The following is a 21,796-nucleotide window of genomic DNA, read 5'->3' as shown; positions in this document are numbered from 1 at the left end:
TTCAGCCCTAATCATTTACCTATTTCAATGGCAACACTTATTTTTAGAAATAAAGGTAGCTTGTTTAACACAAAAATATTAAGTAGCAGGGAAAATTTTTTATTCATGTGTTATTATTCTATTATTTTTTATTACAAATATATTAGTTCTTAAAGTGTGCATATTTGGATGTCCTGCTGTGTTTAATTATCAAGTAAGTGCCATACTTTGAATGATAAGTGTTACCTGACTCTGGTTTCCTCATTTTAAAATTATAAACAACTTGAATATAGTGATTTCCTAAATTTGAACTCTTAGTATTATTTTGCTTTTCCTACATTAATCTAGTCTCGAAGCACCCTCACCTCTGCTACTAATACATTGTGCTGCATCTTCTTTCTGGATTTCATTATCCTCACGATAGCAGCTTCGATCTCATGTTTTCTGTCGTCATCCACTTTCTGCCTCGTTTCTTTCCTTTCTGGGTCAGATTCACCTTGTTTGGCAGCAACTAAAAGAAAAAGACACTTACCATGTAATTACCACGTAATGAAAAAATGCAGTTTATAATAAACACTTTAGTATTATCCACATAGAAAAACCAATTTCAACCTGAGTATACACACAGATTTATTAATTCAAGTAAACATTCAAAAGACGCCTAATTCAACATTTTAACAAATATTTAAATAATTAACAATCATGGATCTAAAAATCTTGCAATTGTAACTTATTTTTAAATATTAGGAATTTAATTTTATAGAGAGAATAAAACCAATTTTATTTTTATAAAATACAAGGATTCCTCTCCTGGAAGAAAAAATGGTAGCTGGATGTACTTAGTAGTAAAATTACCAGTAAATAATTTTCATTACAGGGCCAACTAGTATTTTACTAACATCATGCCAAGATATTTTAAGAGGAGGATAGAGTTATACGTTGCCAAGATGCAGTTAGCTCAATAAACAGAAAGTACCACTGGGATGTCAGTTAAAGGAGCAAGTAATTTATTTGTACCTGTCACAGACTACCTAAAAATTTGTATCTTACTGATTTTTTTTGGTCACAATCTCATTATCACTAATGCACACTCTATTCCAACCTTTTGGAGAAGAGAAGTCTTACTCTGTTATTCCCTACCGTCTTCAAGGCAATTGCTCAGGGAATAAATATAGAAGCCCCTTTCTTTTACAACTCTGCTCTAATTGAAGTAAGAGACAAAGAAAAATGGCAACTGATTTTTCATTTATTTGGTCATCAATGAGAGACAGATATGAAATTTCTGGAGGCAGAAACTGGAAAACTACAAAGAAGCACATAAGACATTGCTGACTTACGCATGGACACACCCACAAGATAGCAGACTGTACAATTTAGTAGAACATCATTCTGGTGTACATATCCATTCAGCTGTTTCTAATTGAACCCCTTGGTTAAGAATTCTATTTTCAGTATCTTTTCCCAAGTTAAAGATAATCAATATCTTAACAAAAAAGAGTAAAATTAGATTAAGATGACCTACTAAAAAAGAATAATGCTTTTCCTCAAAAAAGTCAATGTCATTAAAAAAAGGGGGGGTACTGGTTTAGAGTAAATAGAAACTAAAAGGACATAAAAATCAATGTAATGGGGAGACCATGATTGAATCCTGGATTTAAAAAGTAAGATATGAAAGACATTTTTTTTTTTAAAGATTTATTTATTTTAAAGAGAGAGCGAGAGAGTGTGAGCAAGGAGGGGGGCGGGGAGGGAGAAGAGAGAATCTCAAGCAGACTCCCCACTGAGGGCAGAGCCCAACTCAGGGCCTGATCCCATGACCATGAGATCATGACTTGAGCTGAAATCAAGAGTTAGATGCTTAACCAACTGAGCCACCCAGGTGCTCCTGAAAGGCATTTCTGAGACAACTGTGGACAAATAAATATGGGTGGTACATAAATATTTATTTATACAAATAAATATGTTTGGAATTATTAATTTTCTTCGGTGTGATACAGTACTACAATTACTTTAGAAAATATCTTAGTCTAGGGGCACCTGGGTGGCTCAGTCGTTAAGCGTCTGCCTTCAGCTCAGGTCATGATCCCAGGGTCCTGGGATCGAGCCCCACATCAGGCTTCCTGCTCAGCCGGAAGCCTGATTCTCCCTCTAGCCCTCCCCCTGCTTGTGTTCCCTCTCTCGCTGTCTCTCTGCCAAATAAATAAATAAAATCTTAAAAAAAAAAAAAAATCTTAGTCTATTTTGGGGCGGGGAGAGGTGTGATGTTTGCTGATTAATTTAAAATACTGTAGCAAATATATACATATATGGAGGGAGAGGGGGAGAGTGGGGTCAAAGGCACCAGAGCAAATGGGGCAGAAAGTTTAAGGACTCAAAATACTGGTGATGGCCATATACCTTCGTCCATTTTGGTATTTCTTTTTCTATGGATTTGAAAATACTTAAAATAAAAAGTTGGAGGAAGAAATAATTTTTTAAAACAATCTATTTCATTCTGTAGGATTTGGCCACCTAAAGAGGTATTTTCCAAGATAAATGGGAAGACCGTGGTGATACACACTGAATTATGTTTTTTAAAATGTGAGGGCAGAAGCTCACTCCCAGAGCCTCACACCATACCCTTCCCTTAAGAAGAAGGTAACAGAGGCATTTGCTTGTGCAATGGGTACATATGTATCTAGCTGTATCAGGGAAAAGGAAAGGGCAAGGGGAACGTGACTGGTGGTGGCGGGGAGGACTGTGAACAATGGAAACTGCTGTGGATTACAACAAATCTAATTCTTTTCAAAGGCTGTGTTATTTGAGTAATACTTTTAACTTCTTTGTTTGAACTTCTATTACTGACTATAGTAAAGGCAGAATTAGGTAAAGACAGAGTCTCTGAATCTTTGACTATGCGCCAAAAGGCAAGGATATATTTTGACAACTTAAGAAAATCTGTGTGGTCACAATACTTATCACAGAGAGAAAATTTTAATGTATACAAAACATTTTTAAGAGTCATGATAATCTAAGTAATATTTCAAAATGAAAACATTATTTCTTTCCAGAATTTTATAGCTGAAAAGAACTTTAAGAGATCATCTAGTTGAATTCCTTGTCATACATAACTGTATTCCTATTTTAATTAAGATTTTTTTTTTTAAAGATTTTATTTATTTATTTGACAGAGAGAGACACAGCGAGAGAGGGAACACAAGCAGGGGGAGCAGGAGAGGGAGAAGCAGGCTTCCCGCCGAGCAGGGAGCCCAATGCGGGGCTCAATCCCAGGACCCTGGGATCATGACCTGAGCTGAAGGCAGATGCTTAACGACTGAGCCACCCAGGCGCCCCTATTTTAATTAGATTTAAAGTACTATATACACACACTTAACATCAAAATTTTCTATTTTTTTAAAAAATTTATTTATTTGAGAGTGAGCAAGAGTGAGATTGCGGGGGGCGGTGACAGAGGGAGGAGGGAGAGAGAATCCCAAGCAGGCCCCACGCCTAGCACAGACCCTGACTCAGGGCTCAATCTCACAACCCCACGATCATGACCTGAGCTGAAATTGAGAGTTGGACACTTAACCGAATGGGCCACCCAGGCACCCTTAAAAAATTCTATTTTAATTAGATCTAAAATACTACACAAAGACCACCACCACCCAAAATTAAAAATCCATGAAGAGAAGACTGTTTTTTTGATGACAATAATAGTATCTGAAAATATTACTGCTGGACATGATGGAATCTGGGCTTACAAAGAGTTACTTATTTAGGGTAAAGCAGGGTGAGGTTTGGTAATTCAGATATATGTATATCACCACATATCTAGATTCCTCTAAATCTAGGATACAAATAAGTCCTAAAATCCAAAACCTGTATCTGCCTAAAACTATGAAGTCTTATATCTGACACTAGGGAAAACAAATATTTTATTTCATAACTCTCTTTAATGTAGTTCTAGTTCATTTTCAGTTTACATCTGTGTCCAAACATGGGGCCATTTTGGTGATGAAGATACAATGATATGGTCTGCAACCATGGGACAAAGTAGGCAATGCTTTAAAAGAGACACCACTCTGCTTCAGAGGGCATACAAATCCAATCAGGGTCAAAAAGGTCAGCAGAAGTGTGTATGTAACATTTCTGAATGAATGTAATCTGGCAATCAATTACATATTTGACATAAAAATAATTTTTAAAAGACCTCATCTTTTTATTAATGTATAATGTAAATACAATTTTTTAAAATCAAAAGAACTGCATCATTTTAAAACTTACTTTAAAATACTATTTTACTACATAGACTACATACATAGCTGTAATGGATGAAGTCAGCCCTGGGAAGTTTATCTAATACTAAATTTGAAATCAGGGAGCAAACTATATTAGAATTTTATTTTTTTTTAAAGATTTTATTTATTTGACAGAGAGAGACACAGCAAGAGACGGAACACAAGCAGGGGGAGTAGGAGAGGGAGAAGCAGGCTTCCCGCGGAGCAGGGAGCCCGATGCGGGGCTCGATTCCAGGACCCTGGCATCATGACCTGAGCCAAAGGCATACGCTTAAGGACTGAGCCACTTGTGTTAGAATTTTAAACATCAGTAAAGGTAAAGTGCCTTTTCCACTTCATGTACATAGAAAACACACACCATACACTATGTTAAATATATAGTAGGATGTTCATTATTAATTAAAACTAAAAACAAACTAAAAATTGTTCACAATAGGATCATTTCTATGTTTTTAGAGAGATAATATGGGTTTTAAAGGTTTTGAAACTTAAAAGACTATTAAACATAAATAGCTGCATCTGAAAATCACACTGGATAGATAACCCCAACTTTGAGAAATCTGTAAATCAGTTTTAAAAATAGATGTCATTAGTTAACTCAGCCAGTTAAAAAGTTATTTTGTAACTACCAATATATTAACAAAATTTTATTTCCTTCTCGAAAACCATATAGAAATAAGTACCCTGTTCACACCACCAATTACTTTTTTAAATGCTTACTGAACTTGGATTCAACTGTATTTTGACAGGAACACATATGAATAAAAACTACTTAATTCCTTAAGCCTATGTGTCATGCAGCACCAGAAAAGCATTACTTTTTTTATTTTTTATTTTTTTAAGACTTATTTATTAGACAGAGAGAGAGAGTGAGTGAGCACAAGCAGAGGGAGCAGCATGCAGAGGGAGAGGGAGAAGCAGACTCCCCGCTCTGCAGGGAACCCCATACAGGACTCGATCCCAGGACCCTGGCATCATGACCTGAGCCGAAGGCAGGACACTTAACCGACTGAGCCACCCCGGCGCCCCAAGCATTATTTTTTTTAAAGACAGAAATCCAACAGATAATAATTTCTTTAGAGGAAAAAGTACCATTTTTCTAAGAGGAAACATATAATTCCAGATACCTGTTTGAATCTTGACTCTGTGTAGTTTGGATGTGAACTGATCATTAACTGTGAATATGTGGCCGTTTTCTATTTCCTTGGACTTGGGCTCTTTTGTAAGAACCCGCTGTGTTGGTTTACCACAGGCGAGGGACTGCAGAGCTCTAACAAGTTCTCTTTCGGGGATATCCGTCTCTTGTTGAATTTCCTGAAATTCCATCAGATTGACATTATTAGACTTTTGGAAAGATTATAGATTAGTTAATTAGTAAAGTAAAACTGACCAAGCAGGAAGGAGGGTATTAAAAAGATAATTTACAACAAAGAACTTCCTTTACAACAAAGAATTAGGACCCTTCACTAAAATCTCACTTATTTGGAGAAACTATAGAGAAAATGGTGATTCAAATTACAAAATATTGAAAAGACAGGTACTTTTTTGTTTCAGAAGATACAAGGCCTGGTCTAAAAATGTCATCCAGCAGAGATTATTACTGACCTGCTTTAATATTTAGGTAAAAATAAAGTGTTAATCAACATAGCACTGCTAATTTTAGAAATACTCTACAATCTTCCTCCCAAGTTGATCCACACTACTTCTGCTCAGCAACTTCCTTCATAGAAAGAAGCAAAGTGAGCCTGAGCTAAGGCCTTCTATCATACAATCAAAATTTATAATCCAAGTTGACTGTATTTACTGCCTGTATGACCAAATGAAAAAAAAATTAAATACCTGATAATTCTAGAAAAACATGAAAAACAGTTAAGAAATCTGTTTTGAAGTGCAGGTGATAATTTTTGCAACATATCATGGTATGAATAAAATGTAATACTGAAAAAAAAGCAGTATGAAGAATGAATGTGTAATTTTTTGGTTCATTATGTGCCTCTTAGGTCCATAGGACATTATGAGAATTGCACACGTATATGATTCAGTTCCTACACGTCTACAGGGATGTATGATGCCACAAAGTCTTCACAGTAGGATATATCACTCTGATTTACTATCCAGAGCTATTTCTTTCTCAAAAGCAGCTCAGGAAGAATGGGCATGAAGATGGGGACATTGATTATGTAACTGATCTGGAGAGTCATTCTCTCTTTCACAAATCTGAGCAACAGCTCAAGTTGCTCTAAAGGACTGTCAGGTAAGTGAGCATTGAGAGAAACTTAGTGATGATGAGGCACATTCCTTTGCCTCAAATGATCTCTGTATGTCTACCTATGTTAGCCATTTCAAATGCTATAAATGTTAATTCCAGCAAGTTAAATAGGTGCTGTTATTAGAGTGTTGATAATTATTATGTACATGCTAAAGGTGACTTATTTACATATGTTATTGCTTAATCATATTCAAAGAACCAGAAATACCTTCTTAGGTGATATTTTACAATTACAGATCATTCCCGTAGGGAACTATTGCAATTCGGCGTGCATCCTTTATGACTTTTCCTACATATCTACATACACACACAGGAATACAAATACACATGTATGTAACATGAACATGCCCATTCAGACAATGGTATTAATGTTAAACATAAATGGAATACCTCCTCCTCTGTAACATGTAAATTTCCCATCAGGGCACATTTGCCCTTTCATATTCTTTTGTTTTTATTGCCCTTTTGCTGGAAGTCTTCTACCTTTCTTGTTAGAATGATTCCTAGGAAGATTATGATTCTTATTTAAAATATAACTTTCCTCATCTCATTTTCTGATTAACTCTGATTTATAGAAAAGTTGATTTTTCAAATGAACTCTCCTCAATGTTCTCAGATGATTACACACGGTCTACAAATTCTGTCAACTCCAGGTATTTTATAAAACTTTTTTTTTCTTGGTGTGTTAGTTAGGACTTATAAAACAATACTGAGTAACAGTAATAAGGGCAGATATCCTAAAGCTTGTTCCTAACTTTAATGGGAAGGGGTCTAATATTTTACTACTAACTACTGCTTGCTTTAGGTCTCTCATCAGATATATCCATATGACAGTAAAGGCATTTCATTCTATTGTTAGGTGGTTAAGGGTCCCCCATATCCTGGAAATACGAAACGAAGACTTGACTTCTACAAATGCTTTTTGTACATCTGTAGAAATCATTAATTGGTCTTCTCCTTGAAATGTCTGGCAAGACAGCATGTGGTTGGTTAACTTATTATATAATAAAATCTTAACTATATTTTAACAAATTTCTTCTTTGTATTAAAGGAATAAATCCTATTTGGACACACAGAATCATTCTTTCAATACACTGCTGAATAGGACTAGCTAGTATTTTATTTAAGATTTGTGCATTTAAGGTTGAATAACCTATAGCTTTTTCTTTTTTGTAGTCTCCTTGTTCACTTTTAGTAATAAGGTTATGCCAGCCTCAGGTATTTCCCAAGAGCAATCTGGGTATTTTGTTTCTGAGTTCAAAGTTCTCTGTAAAGCTTTCAATTTTAATTTGCTAATTATGAAATCTTCTGTATCTTCTTTTTTATTGTCTGGTCAGTCAGTACATCTGTGAGGGACTTCTATGATTGTGAATTGTCTATTTCACCTTGTACTTCAACCATTTTCCTTTATATGATGTGAAATTATGTCACTAATGATTGTTATAACTTCTTAATGAAATATCAATTATCACTGTTGCGTGATCATTTTCTATTTTTATTCTACTGCCCGACATTAATATTGCTATTGTCCATAATTAGTTTTTATACTTCAGACTCTTTCTCAGAAAAATTTAAGAACTATAATGAAGAACATTCAGAAAAATATGTATTAATAATTAATACCCATACCTCTTTCAAAAACCAAATGCTAGTTAATAATAATCCAAGCTACAGACTACCACTTTACCTATGTCCTGATTTTAGCTGTTTTAAATAATATAAACTTCTATTAATTAAAGAAATACATAAAAAAAGGAAATAGCTTTAGCAGCCTATGTGGATGAATGTGACACTATGAATAAATGCCACCTTCTGCAGGCAGCTTCCAAGATGGCCTGTAATGATCCTGTATGTTTTACCCCTGTGTGATCCCCTCACCGTATCAGGGCTGACTTGGGTGATCAAGAAAATCCGAAAGTGACAATATGTGACTTCTAAGGCTAGGTCACAAAGGCACTTCAGGTTCTGCCTGGGTCTCTTGGATGGCTTGCTTTAGGGAGGAGAATTAGCCACCAGGATGCAAGGACAATCATGTGGTTAAGGCCCATGTGAAGAGAAACTAAGACCTCTTTATCAACAGGCGAAATGAACTTGTCAGCCCTGTGGAAGGAAGAGTATACCAATAGCTCAGAAGTGTGTTTTCCAGCCCCAGACAAACATTAGATGACTGATGCCGCAGCTGACATCTTCACAACCTCATGAGAAACTCTGAGCCAAAACTACCCAACCGAGCCCCACCTAAATCTTTAACCCACAGAACTAGGAAAGAGAATAAATTGTTGGTGGTTGTTTTAACCCCTAGGTTTTAAGATGTGTTATGCAGCATTAAGTAACTAATACGCCATTTTACTGAACTCATAAAAAAACAATGTTGAAGTTTCAAAATCAGCTTCCTTTTAAAAAGTATTAAATACTTTTAACTATCTTCTCCAATTTGTGGAGATGATTTCTGTAAGAGCCAGCTAATAATAACTTACGCAGCAGAGTACAATGAAATACATGGTATGAGTACCAACTTGAAGTGCCTTCTCACAATGCCCCTGGTTCAAGATGCAAGCAGCCAGAAGGCTTTAGGAGCCACAGGAATAGCATCCTACATATGCCATTTACACTCAGGCATCTGGTTTGTGACTTAGCTAAAATGTGAAATATTAGAAGAACTTTTTGCTTAATTTTATCCTCTATGTAATGATGCTCATTAGCCTTAGTGATCCCAAGCTGGTGGGGCAAGGGAAGAGTAAGCCTGAACCACTAAAATTACTAGTAATTCTAATAACAGCTTTAGAAAATTAGATTATGTTTTTGTTTCTCCCATTACTTTCACTAGGTCTTTACAAAGCATGACTCTGAAAACCAACATTAGCATTTATCAAGCAGTTTATTTTGTTTAAAATATATTACCCATGGCAGCTGCAGAGTGCAACAGTCAAGCTGTTAGAGATGATTTAATTCCACCTCTGTCTGAAGAGGCTTACAACTTGAGTAAGGTACTCAATACTTGCTTAATCAATATCCTTGGTACTAAATCACATGTAACTTGTGCTTGACAATTAAGGTTACTCCCTAGGTAAGACATATCTGGAAACAGGTAAGAGCAAAACCTCTTGACTTAGCCACTGACCTAAAACACCTGGGTTTCAAAACATTTCCTTGAGGTGTATCACATAAAAATGTTCATTTAATTCTATCTATTACATAAATGGAACTACAGAGGCAGGTATTAAAATAGGCCTACAATTTAATTTTACTCTAAATTTCGAACTTTAACTTATTTCTACGTTCACCTATATCTGAAAACTGACTTTCAACTAAGTATAAATATGGCAGTAATTTTACAGCTTTTCAAAGTATTAATTCTTTATCTTAAATTTAAACTTAAGAACCGCATGATCTTTATTTCAACTCCAACGTACCCATTAAAGGTAAGGGAAAAGACCAAATGAATTTAATGTAATCAAAGGACTTAAAGGAGGGAAGAAAAAAAAGATGGGTACACAAAAGAAATTTCACACTATCAAGGTAGCGTAAAACTAGCCTAGGACAGACGTAGAAATCAACGAAATAGCTCAGAGTGTAGAAACAGACCCATACATATACGGTCAATTGATTTTTTTCATAAAGGTGCCAAGGTAATTTAAAGGGAAAAGAACAATCTTTTTGACAAATGATGATGGAGTGAACAACTGACTATCCGTGTGTGGGGGGAAATAAATCTTTATTTTTATTTTTTTAAAGTAAACTCTACCCCCAACACAGGGCTTGAACTCATGACTCTGAGGATCCAGTCATATGTTCTAATGACTGAGCCAGCCAGCCACCCAAGGAGGGGAAAAAATTCTTAATCCTTAATCTTAACCACATAAAAAAATTAACCTGAAACTGATCACAGACCTAAATGTGAAAGCTAAAGCTAAAAAGCCACTTAGAATAAAATCAGAAGAAAATCTTTTGAGACCTCAGGGTAACCAATAATTTCTTAGCTAGGATATCAAAAGCATGAGCTACAAAAGGAAAGAAGTGGCAACTTGACTTTTTTAATACTGAAAACTTCTGCTCTTCAAAAAATGTCGTTTAAAGAAAATGGAAAGGCAAATGACAGACTGAATGAAAATATTCACAGCACATAGGTCTGACAAAGGATTTGTATCCAAAATTTATAAAAAGCTTTTAAACAACCTGATAAGGATAGGAACAGACACTTCACCAAACAAGATATATAAGTGGCAAAGGAACACAGAAAAGATGCTCAGCATCTTCATAGTCAAGGAAAGGCGAATTAAATCCACAATGAAATAAAATTACACACGCCAAGTTAAACAGTTAAAATTAAAAGACTATTAAATTTTGCAGAGGATGTGGGGCAACTGGAACTCTCCTACACTGCTGGCAGGAATGTAAAACAGCACCAACACTTTGGGACACAGTTTGGGTCTCTTAAGAAGTTCAACGTATCTCTATTCATAACAGCCTAAATCTGGGAACAACCCAAAAGCCCATCAACAGGTGAATGGGTAAAGAAAACGTAGTAAATCCATATATTAGAGTATCACTCAGCAATAAAAAGGAATGAACTACGGAAACTATACACACACCAAATGGGTGAATCTCAAAAATACGTGGTATGTGAGAGAAACTGGGCAACAGCAACTCATATTCCAGGATTCCATCTATCTGGAATTCTAGTAAGGCAAAACTAATCTACAGTGATATAAAGCGAATCACCAGCAGTCTGAGGACAGGGGGAGGGAACTGACTGCAAAGGAGGATAAAAATTGAGGGGGTAATATTTTGTACCTTGATTGTGATGGCACTTACACAGGTTCACAGATCTGTTAAAACTCATCAAATTATGCACTGAGATGGGACATGTTTTATCATGTAAAACTTTTGCTTCGATAAAGTTGATTTTTAAGAAACTAAATGAAATGTGACCCAATATGTGTATGGTGTTCATACAGTTCCACAGCCCAGTTTTATGCTGTTTTCTCTAATGGTACTCAAAGGTTACTTAATAATAACAATAATAATAATAATACTCAAATAATAACTTTAAAGGTTACTCAAATAAGAAGGACTCCAGTAACAGGTGAGAATCAGAAACAATGCAAATGCTTAAAATTTATATAATCAACCCATACCTCAAACGTGTATTTTTCTCTATTATTAAAGAGCATTAATATGGTCATCTGGAAAGTGGAGACCTGCAATATGTGCTTCCGTGTATTAGAGCCAGTTACTTGTGCCCCTCCAACACCAACTTCGGATCCATCTTCCTGTTTCATTTTTTAAGAAATATAAGCAAGATAAAATTATCTCCTGATAACTTTAACTGTATGCTTTTCAAAGACAAGCACTGTAATATCCAACTCTCCCCTTAGCAAAACTACGTAACTTATTCCTACATAGAAAGGCAATGTCACTTAAAAAATGGGTATGTGTACACACATACACACAGGCACACTAAGTCATTATTGAAGGACTGTCCTTTTTTCCCCATTACGAACATTTTAATGTAATTGAGCAAATATTGAATCAACAATTCCTTATAGTTATAGCTAAAATTATTTTAACAGTACACAATGGGATAATGGACTTAAAAGACAACACTGTCATTTTACAAGCTCCCAAAAGTAGCAGGGGTTTCCTTCTGTGTGGTCTGATCACAGGAGGAGATCAAGTAACAGCACAGGATGGAGGGAAAAATCTCTGCCATCCTTGGGCCTGTTCCTGCTCTATGATTTAAGTACAAAATAGAAATTTAAGTCTTCATATGAACTGTTTTTAAAACCCACTGATCTGTTTAATAAAACTTCAAAAGAAAACATGATTATTTAGGAAAAAATCCACTCCTCTAAAACAAAAGCAAGAATTAAAAGCCGAGTTTTTAATATCCTTACCTTTCCCACTTACACTCAAATATATAATAATGTCAAACATTATTCAAGTAAATGAATTGTAAAGGATACTTCCCATTTCAATTAAATATAAAAATCAGAATGTGTAGACATTGACAATATTAAAAAAAAAAGTGTTACAACAGTGACATATGAAACCAGTAGCACTATTATTAAAATATAAAATAAAACTTTTATTTGCTGCCTAAATAACAACTTGGGTATTTTTCCTTAATATTTCTCTAAAAGCTTTTTATTATTTCTCTATTTGAAGGCAAATGACTTTGATTTGATTTACACCCAAGCAATGAAAGTAAATGATCAGTCTAAACTTCACAATTTTTGATATAAAAAAGAAATTACATTTTTTTTTAAAGATTTTATTTATTTATTTGAGAGAGAGAGAATGAGAGAGAGAGAGCACATGAGAGGGGGGAGGGTCAGAGGGAGAAGCAGACTCCCTGCTGAGCAGGGAGCCCGATGCAGGACTCGATCCAGGGACTCCAGGATCATGACCTGAGCCGAAGGCAGCCGCTTAACCAACTGAGCCACCCAGGTGCCCTAAGAAATTACATTTTTTAAACGAAGGCAATTCACTAGTGCCTTGCTAATTTTTATAATAACCACTTTATTAATATTTTGTATATCTCACAGATCTTGTGAATTTTCTGGTTTTGATCTATTGGAAATAAGGATTATAAAAGACTGAGAATTTTGAAAAGGGACTCACAGCTTTGTATGCTCTCAAATCAATTTACATTTTATTATCTTATGCAATACTGTCTTATTATATATTCCTGAAGGAAGGCTAGGCTACTGATAGAGTCTTCATACTGTCCAATGAAGCTAGCAACTGAGAGAATAGAAGCTAAAGCCAGCTTCCCCTTTTGAGTATTTCAATTGAGTAGGAAAAATAAGAGAAATACATAATTTACCCAGGGTCAACAAAAACAAGAAATCAATTCTATAAACTAACTTTAAATTACTTAATGTAAGTGTGTTCAAACTATCAATATTTACCTTTTTAACTGGTCCATAAAATGTGGCATTGAGATCTGCAGAACCCATATGATGCTGGAGTGTGAGCTGTCGACCGCTGTGTTTGGCTAAGTAAAACCTTTAGCAGATCAAACCAGGTTTTAGAAAATCATATAATTTACACATTTGGAATTATAAACTACAGGGTAACAACCCTTAACAAGCATCTATGTATAAGGGAAATGTTAATTTCTATTAGTGTACTTTGCCCCTTGGCCTGCCGCTCAGCTGCTACTATTCATAAGATCACTTTTCTCCATAGTAACCCAGTCATCAATTTGCTCTAAGCCAGAGGCAGACACCAACAATGCAAACTACACTCCTAATCATGGAAAACAAGCCTCTCCAAAGAGTTTAATGCAACTCATTTTTACATATTAAAAAGCATAAAGAACAATTTTTCCTTTTGAACATGAGGAAAAAATTGAGTAAATTCATCCTCAATCAGGGACACTATTGCTCAAGTTTATTTCAACTTTGGACAATTATTTGTACTTACAAACACGAAGTTTGATCTATGTTTACCTTCTGAATATCTCAAAAGCATGTCTTGGTGCTGGTGGGATGTTGCACTTTGGTGTGGCTGACTGAGTGGGCCAATAACCTGTCGTGAGCACCCGGACTGTGAGATCAACACCACCTAAAGATACCTGTGTAGAAGATAAAAAAGATGTTCCCCTCAAATTAACTAGGATTTGTTTTCCATTCCATATAGACACTGGGTTAGAGTTAGCCAAGTAGTTAGCTCCATGTCCAATATCTAGCAAATAAAACTTACCTTCTTAAAGATTAGATCAGTGTTTTCCAAATTTTAACTATCCTGGCAAATATCTATAATTATTGCTTAAGATGCTGATTTTAAAATAATGACCAAAGCAGAGTTCTTAGTACACGAACAAAGTCTTACTGGTGTCACTGAGAGGAGTGAAGTTTTGGCCCTTACGGTTTTTTATATAAAATGTCAATAGGCCCTATCAGTATCATTTTAGAGAGAATTCTAAATCTTTCATCTCAGCTTTTAAATATTTTTACCATCTTAACAACCTATTTCTACTATCCTGTTCACATTTCAACTACATTGATCAAAACTTTCATGTTTTCACATGTAGTTCTTATTTTTACAACCTCTGCAAAGGACACTGTAGATCCACTTCTACACAGTGCGCTCTAAAGATGCTGGATAATGGATAAACACCTCTACAAAACAGATGCTAGCATTACTGTCATGGTTATTTTCTTCTTTAGACATAATTTTTTTTTTTTTTTTAAGATTTTATTTATTGGAGACGCAGATACAGAGAGAGAGAGAGAGAGAGAGTGTGTGAGCAGGGGGAGAGGCAGAAGCAGGCTCCCTGCTGAGCCAGGAGCCCGATATGGGGCTTGATCCCAGGACCCTGGGATCATGACCTGAGCTAAAGGCAGACACTTAACCATCTGCGTCACGCAGGCGCCCCTATACATAAATTTTTAAGAAAACTAGAAAGCACATTAATAGGAATTCCTCATGGTGAAATATTATCTTTATTATTGATATTCACAGCTTGTTCTAACCATTTTTCCCTATTTATCTAACCTGGATGATTCGTGATACAGATTTTTTAAAAGGGAGGGCTAAACTTCATAAATATCAAGAATACGCCACACTCAGATTCTTCACAAGTATCTACTAAATGACTACTCAATTTTAAAGACGTTGAACTGGGGGGGCGGGGGGGGAGCCTGGGTGGCTCAGTCAAGGTTAAATGGCTGCCTTTGGCTCAGGTCATGATCCCAGAGTCCAAGGATCAAGCCCCACGTCGGGCTCCCTGCTCAGAGGGGAGTCTGCTTCTCTCTCTGCCCTTCACCTGGCTCATGCTCTCTCTCTCTCTCTGTAAGAAAGGGAAGGGACAGGGAAGGGGAGGGGAGGGGAGGGAAGGAAAAAGGGAAGGGAAGGGAAGGGAAGGAAAAAGGAAAGGAAAGGAAAAAGGAAAGGAAAAAGGAAAGGGGAAAGGAAAAAGAAAAGGAAAGGAAAAGAAAAGAAAAAAAGAAAAAAATCCTAAAAAACACAACAAAACAGAGGTTGAATTAGTAATCTTAAGATGCCTTAGAGGAGAGAGGGCCACAGGAGGGACTCTTAAACGACGAGCAGAGGTTGGCAGTGGGAGTGGCACATTTTCAAGTGGCAGTAATGGTGTCACAACTTGGTTTAATCCACCCAAGACAATAAAGTCTTTTCTCCTTTCTCCCATGTACTCACATGGCTTGCTCCCTAATCTTCAAATCTTTCCTCAAAACGTCAGTTTTTAAAGGAAGCCTTCCCTGACCACTTTGCCACTATAGATTTCCTCCATATCACCTATCACCAACTAAGGCGCTATATGCTTGCTTATCTTGTTTGTCATCTGTCTCCCAGATTAGAATGGAAGTTCCATCATGGAAGGGAATTAAGTCTCTTCCATTCTCTGCTCTCTATCATCCAGTGCCCAAACAATGCTTGGCATGGAAAGCACTTTTCTTTGCTAGATATTTGTTAAACGGAAAAAAACAAAACAAAAAACAAAGAAGCTCAAAGAACTATTGCTTTACTGGTTTCTAACTCCTCTTCCTATAGCTTTTTTAGTAATATTTTGAAGACATTCAACTTATATTCAAAGATAGTACATGACAGGGACAAGTATACAGAGACTGAGATACCAGAAAAGTCTGCTGGAATAGGATATGACTTGCCGATATAAACAAACAGAAATATAATAGCAAGCCTGGTTTCCCTGCCCCGTCCCAGTTTTTAAAATAAAAACACAGGAAAAAAACGGGCAAACACTTAAAATTTCCTTAAGCATAATAATTAAGATTTATCTAAATAAAATATACCACAAGTATTATTTGAATTTTAAGAGAGCACTTGTTATATTACTTCTTTTTTTTTTTTTTTAAAGATTTTATTTATTTATTTGACAGAGAGAGACATAGTGAGAGAGGTAACACAAGCAGGGGGAATGGGAGAGGAAGAAGCAGGCTTCCCGCTGAGCAGGGAGCCCGATGCGGGACTCGATCCCCGGACCCTGGGACCAGGACCTGAGCCAAAGGCAGACGCTTAATGGCTGAGCCACCCAGGCACCCCAATATATTACTTCTAAAAGTAAATGGAACAGCCACTCTCTTGATAGATTTCAATAGGCCAAGAGCACTTGAAGTTAGAGAAAGGTCTGCTTGAGGATTGGTGATATTTTAAAAGAGCTCAAAGATTTCAGAAAGCTCACTATTTGTTCTGATAATTCTGCCACTTTTCATCAAATCTTTCTAATGTAGATTAAGGCTTAGGAAGACTTAAAGCTTAAGATCCTTAGCATAAACAATTAAAAAAAGCCAGTAACTGCAGGCAAATAATGGCCTTACAGTAAGTGGAAACCGCAACCAGATTAGCAGATATGTAACTCTGAGCATCTTGGTAAGTACTCTCACTGCAGTTCAAATTATTGTTATTATTTTTTAAAGATTTTGTCAGAGAGAGAGAGAGGAAGAGAGAGCACGAGCAAAGGGAAGAAGCGGCAGAGGGAGAAGCAGGCTCCCCGCGGAGCAGGGAGCCCGATGTGGGACTCGATCCCAGGACCCTGGGATCATGACCTACGCCAAAGGCAGACACTTAACGACTGAGCCACCCAGGCGTCCCCAGCTAACAAATTATTAAACAAATATTCTACCACAGAGTGCGAGAGATATTTGAATTATTAAGTGAAAAATACACAAACTTTATAACCAAAATAACAATCTGATAAAATCATCATGCTGAACAACTAGCCCCCTCCCCTTTTTTAAAATGAACTACGGCAACAAAGTGGTCAAGAGTAAAGATTGTAATTTTCTTATCAAAAGACCTTCACCGATCACAGACAATTAATTAGACACTTATATAGTGAAAGTGTTGAACCCACCCAGGAACATTTCTCTTACAGATGGTTTATTTCAAAAAATATTTACTCAGACCAGATTATATCCCTATAGCACTCAATATGTATAGAATTAGTGGAAGAAAAAAATAAACAGGAAAAATAATTCTATTGCATGAAAATATAATTATATTAATGTATCAGAATCAAGCACTAATCTCTATAAACAATCTAAAAAAGAAAAAAAGTATCTAGGATAACCACATTATTCAGTTCATGCCCAACAAAATTTCTATTTGTCACAGACTTGTATCTTTCCTGCTCTCAGCCCTTCTCCACAATAAACTTTATGAGGCAAATCATATAACTATTTACCATGCAGAGAGACCAGAAGTCCCTCTGAGTCAGAATGCCTTAATATATATATATAATATAAATGTCCATTTCTATAGAATTAGGTATTTTCACATAATCTGTCTGTGATGAGACTGGGAGCAGTGTAAGTGATGGTTTTGTATCTAAATATCAAAGGAACGGGGGCGCCCTGGGTGGCTCAGGTGGTTAAGCATCCGACTCTTGTTTCAATTCAGGTCATGATCTCAGGGTTGAGATCCAGCCCCCTGTCAGGCTCCATGCATGGAACCTGCTTAAGATTCTCTCCTTCCCTCAGCCCTTCCCAACCAACTCCCCCTGCCCTGCATTTTCTCTCAAAAAAAAAAAAAAAAAAAAAAGGGAGAGAGAGAGAGAAGAAAATCAGAGGCATAACCTCCAAATTTTTTAAGTAGCTGTTACAGGTCTTAATTATTCAGCTGTATATGGTCACTTGAGAAAGAAAACTTTTAAAGAAAACCTGTGGAGTTCTCTCAACTTAAGATGAAGTTGAAAAACGTAAAAAAAAAAAAAAAAGAAAAAGAAACAAAATTCTGAACTTCATTAAATCCTCACAAAAACCCATCAGACTCCAAAGCCATGTAAGCTGCTGCTTTACTTCCTTCTGGGAGTCACAATACAAAACCATATTTATAACACGTTATAAATATGATGTAAAAAAGTCAGACCCCTTTATGCTGATCTTACAGATGAGAATACTGAAGTATATAGAGGAAGGTCAGGTAATGATTCTTAAGATCACACAATCCTGGGGGGTAAAGTGAGAGAAGAGTACTAAACTCAGCAAGCTTGCCCAAGCCCTGTCTTCTTTCCACAATCTATAATGGTTACAACAGTGGAATCACTCTATCTATTAAATTTTTAGCACATTCCCTCAAGTGGAGAGGATAAACTAAGTTTTGGGAGAATAAGGAAAAAATATTTTAACATTAATAGTTAAAAAAAGGGCTAATATGGGGGAGAATAATTTTTAAAGTACACACAGACAATACAAATGCTGCCACTAATACCACTTAAAGAAATGACACCAGTTCAGTTTAACATGGATGAAAGTGCTCATTATTAAAGACTTCACACAGACACATACACACAAGGAGCAATTAATGGAGAATCTTACCCCAGTTGCCTGTAGATGCTGCCTGAATTCATCCATAGTCGTGTTTGAGATGCTCATATCCCTAAACATTCCTTCCAGTTTTGATGTGAACTGACATCCACATTCAGTCTGTGGAAGAAACCGCAAATATACACAAATAAACAATGGATTTTTCTATGAGCAAATATACAAAGAAAGAAACTCTCCCACGTAACTGACATCCTTTCTGTATCTTTCCAGTAGCTGCTCTATGCCTGCGGCTACCAAACTTCAGTGTGTTTAAGAGTAACCCATGGATTTTATTTTAAAACGCAGGTTCACAGACTCTCTTGGAGATCCCAATACACCTCACTAAACGTATGGACCAACACTACGTGTTGAATAGGCAGCTCAGGTGATACCAGTACAGAAGTCCATGGCCCACACTTTGTGAAACGAAACTAAACGGTGACACTCCCTTTCCTACTTCCCTTGCACTATTCCTCCCCCAGATCTCCATGAATGTATCCTGCCACACCAAGAGAAATTCCAAACTCTGAATGTCCCAGAACATAAACAAATCTAAGTGTAACCTGCTCAAAAAATCCAGCTTTATTAACTTATAGAAATAAGCATTTTAAATCAATTAAATATTTTCTAATCACATGTTGTGGTGTTCAATCATGTGATAAACATTAGTAGGGGTGCATCATTCCAGCTTATATACACCTTACCTTTAACTTAGATATCATATTTTTTTCAGAGTCATCAGAAACACTTTTATTTGTGAGAAGTCTTCTTGCCAAGTGTTGTTTATAATAACGTTCAAATACATCTTTTTCTTGCATAAACCTAAAAAGGACCATTGCCTTATCCAATATTGTTTCTACTTCTTGTTCTGTTAGCTGCAAAATCAATGAAAAGACAATTTAATAATTATAAAACTTTAGTTCTACAAAAATATCACCACAGTTCATCTGCAGTTTACAAACAAGACTGGGGTGCCTGGATGGCTCAGTGGGTTGATCATTTGACTCTTGATTTCAGCTCAGGTCATGATCTCAGAGTGGTGAGATCGAACCCTGCATTGGGCTCTGTGCTGGGCTTTGAGCCTGCTTGGGATTCTCACTCTCCTCCTGCCCCTCCCCTCCCCCCCCTCCTCCCCTCTAAAACAAAAACAAGACTTGGGACAACAAACATAAATAGTCTGGTTGAGAGATGTTGTCAGGGTGGACCCAGTTTGAGAATGTGCCTCCTACTTCAGAGTAGCACCACTCTTTTACATCCTCATCTAGTGCAGCATGGATCAGGGACTGGAATTCCCTTCCCTAGAGGGCTACCACTGAATGGAGCAAATGAGGGGATAATGGCTGGATTAAAGGATGACTGAGAACAAATGAAATGAAAAAAAAATTTTTTTTTTTAAGATTTTATTTATCTGAGACCACCGAGCAAGTGAGAGAGCACGAGCTGGAAGGGTGTGAGGGGCAGAGGGAGAAGCAGACTCTTCTGCTGAGCAGGTAGCCCGATGTGGGGCTCGATCCCAGGACCCTGGAATCATGACCTGAGCCGAAGGCAGAGGCTTAACCGACTGAGCCACCCCAGTGCCCCTGAAATGAAATTTTAATCACAAAAAAGAATCTTACAATGCTTTTCCATAGCATTTAGGCAGAAACTTACATAGGCAAAAGACAGATATTTTCTATCAGCTCATTCAAAATCTACGTTGTGCAAACAGAAGAGTAATAATTGGTTATATAATTCAAAGACTAAAAAGGCCCCTGTCCTTATCTTTTAAATAAAGGCAGGATGATATTGTAGCAGATTTTATTTAGCATATATTTAAAAATATGAAGACCAAATGGATGTTGTCTTTCCTATTGTGATCTTCCTCTTGCTTCTTCGTTGTTATAGCTGGCTGGAAAATCTGTGGCCATTTGCTGCTTTTCCCTTTTCTTTCACAAATTCTAAGATGAAGTTAAAAAGACCAATGTATATGTGATCACAATATACTTAATCTGATTTTCTACGCTGTAGTAAACTCCAAGATCCCAGATATATAATAAAGGCTTTCAAACTACTTTCTGTTAGCAATTCTAATCTACTCCTTCACATTCTTGGCATCCAAGTATTACTGTTTGATATGTAACTCCCAGAACCAGATGACAGCAAGCAACATTCCATGCTATGGAATTTGTCTTCTAGTTCCCTATTATCTCTATAGCATATCAAATCCATAAAGACTGTTGAACAATTGTGGCTGTGTAGTTGTTTGGTTCTAATGTAAATTATACATTAAGTGAAATGTCAAAGTACCATTTCAGATACCTTAAACAATCCTTTTCAAACAACACAGCACACATTTAAAGCACAGCAAAGGAACAGATGTAATTTCGTATCTACAAAATTTCCTATTTTTATATTTCCTAATTTTATATATAATTTTAAATCTACAAATAAAACATAATGTGTTTCCAAATGCTTTAATACTTACCCCTTTGACTCCTTTCTTCAGCTTATCATCAATAAATAATGAGAGGTATTCAGGGGACCTGGAGTTGAGGTTGAGAAAATACTCAAAGTCACCCGCAATAGTTTGTTTAAAGAGCCGGTCATTATTGAACGATTCCTGGAGGAAGCGATCAAACCTACTCTTCAGATCCAATAAGCCCTTCCAAATAGAAACAAAGAAATTCAGGATACATTATAATAATTTTTTCTATAAACAATACACTTACAATCAGGTATGTTTATCTTAACTTTGCTGGTAATAAATGGGTGCATTCGGTGTTAAACTTACAGGTTCTGTATTATTATTTTCAGGACTGCATCTAAGCCCATATTAAACATGCCAGCAATGAGGAAAGTAGTCTATTTTCCATTTGTATATTACTCTATTGAAGATGACCTAAAGAACCTCTGTGCTATTTCTCCACAGCCTTCTCTGTCTTGACTGAATGGGTAAAGCCCAAGAAAATGAGCTTTAATTAAAGATGCACCAAAAA

The 21,796-nt window shown here is 36.3% G+C and overlaps 1 protein-coding gene across 2 annotated transcripts in view; it reads right to left on the bottom strand.

Annotated features, from left to right (window-relative positions):
• Positions 1 to 21,796, bottom strand: part of CUL3 (cullin 3) — a 95,283-nt gene that overhangs the window by 5,188 nt on the left and 68,299 nt on the right. The window contains exons 8-15 of one of the 2 annotated variants that reach the window (XM_035006997.1): positions 21,286 to 21,462; positions 19,526 to 19,696; positions 18,834 to 18,941; positions 13,986 to 14,110; positions 13,443 to 13,539; positions 11,667 to 11,801; positions 5,387 to 5,573; positions 345 to 490 (exon numbers count right to left, since the gene is read on the bottom strand). In XM_035006997.1, coding sequence (XP_034862888.1) covers positions 345 to 490; positions 5,387 to 5,573; positions 11,667 to 11,801; positions 13,443 to 13,539; positions 13,986 to 14,110; positions 18,834 to 18,941; positions 19,526 to 19,696; positions 21,286 to 21,462 — 1,146 coding nt within the window. The remainder of the gene's footprint in view (positions 1 to 344; positions 491 to 5,386; positions 5,574 to 11,666; positions 11,802 to 13,442; positions 13,540 to 13,985; positions 14,111 to 18,833; positions 18,942 to 19,525; positions 19,697 to 21,285; positions 21,463 to 21,796) is intronic. The other variant, XM_035006998.1, reaches the window with a different exon arrangement.

This window comes from Mirounga leonina, unplaced genomic scaffold, assembly GCF_011800145.1.
Source record: "Mirounga leonina isolate KUSES-001 unplaced genomic scaffold, KU_Mleo_1.0 Mir_151, whole genome shotgun sequence".
NCBI lineage: Eukaryota > Metazoa > Chordata > Mammalia > Carnivora > Phocidae > Mirounga > Mirounga leonina.
Note: the sequence above shows the minus strand (reverse complement) of the source record. Positions and strands in the feature narration are given on the sequence as shown.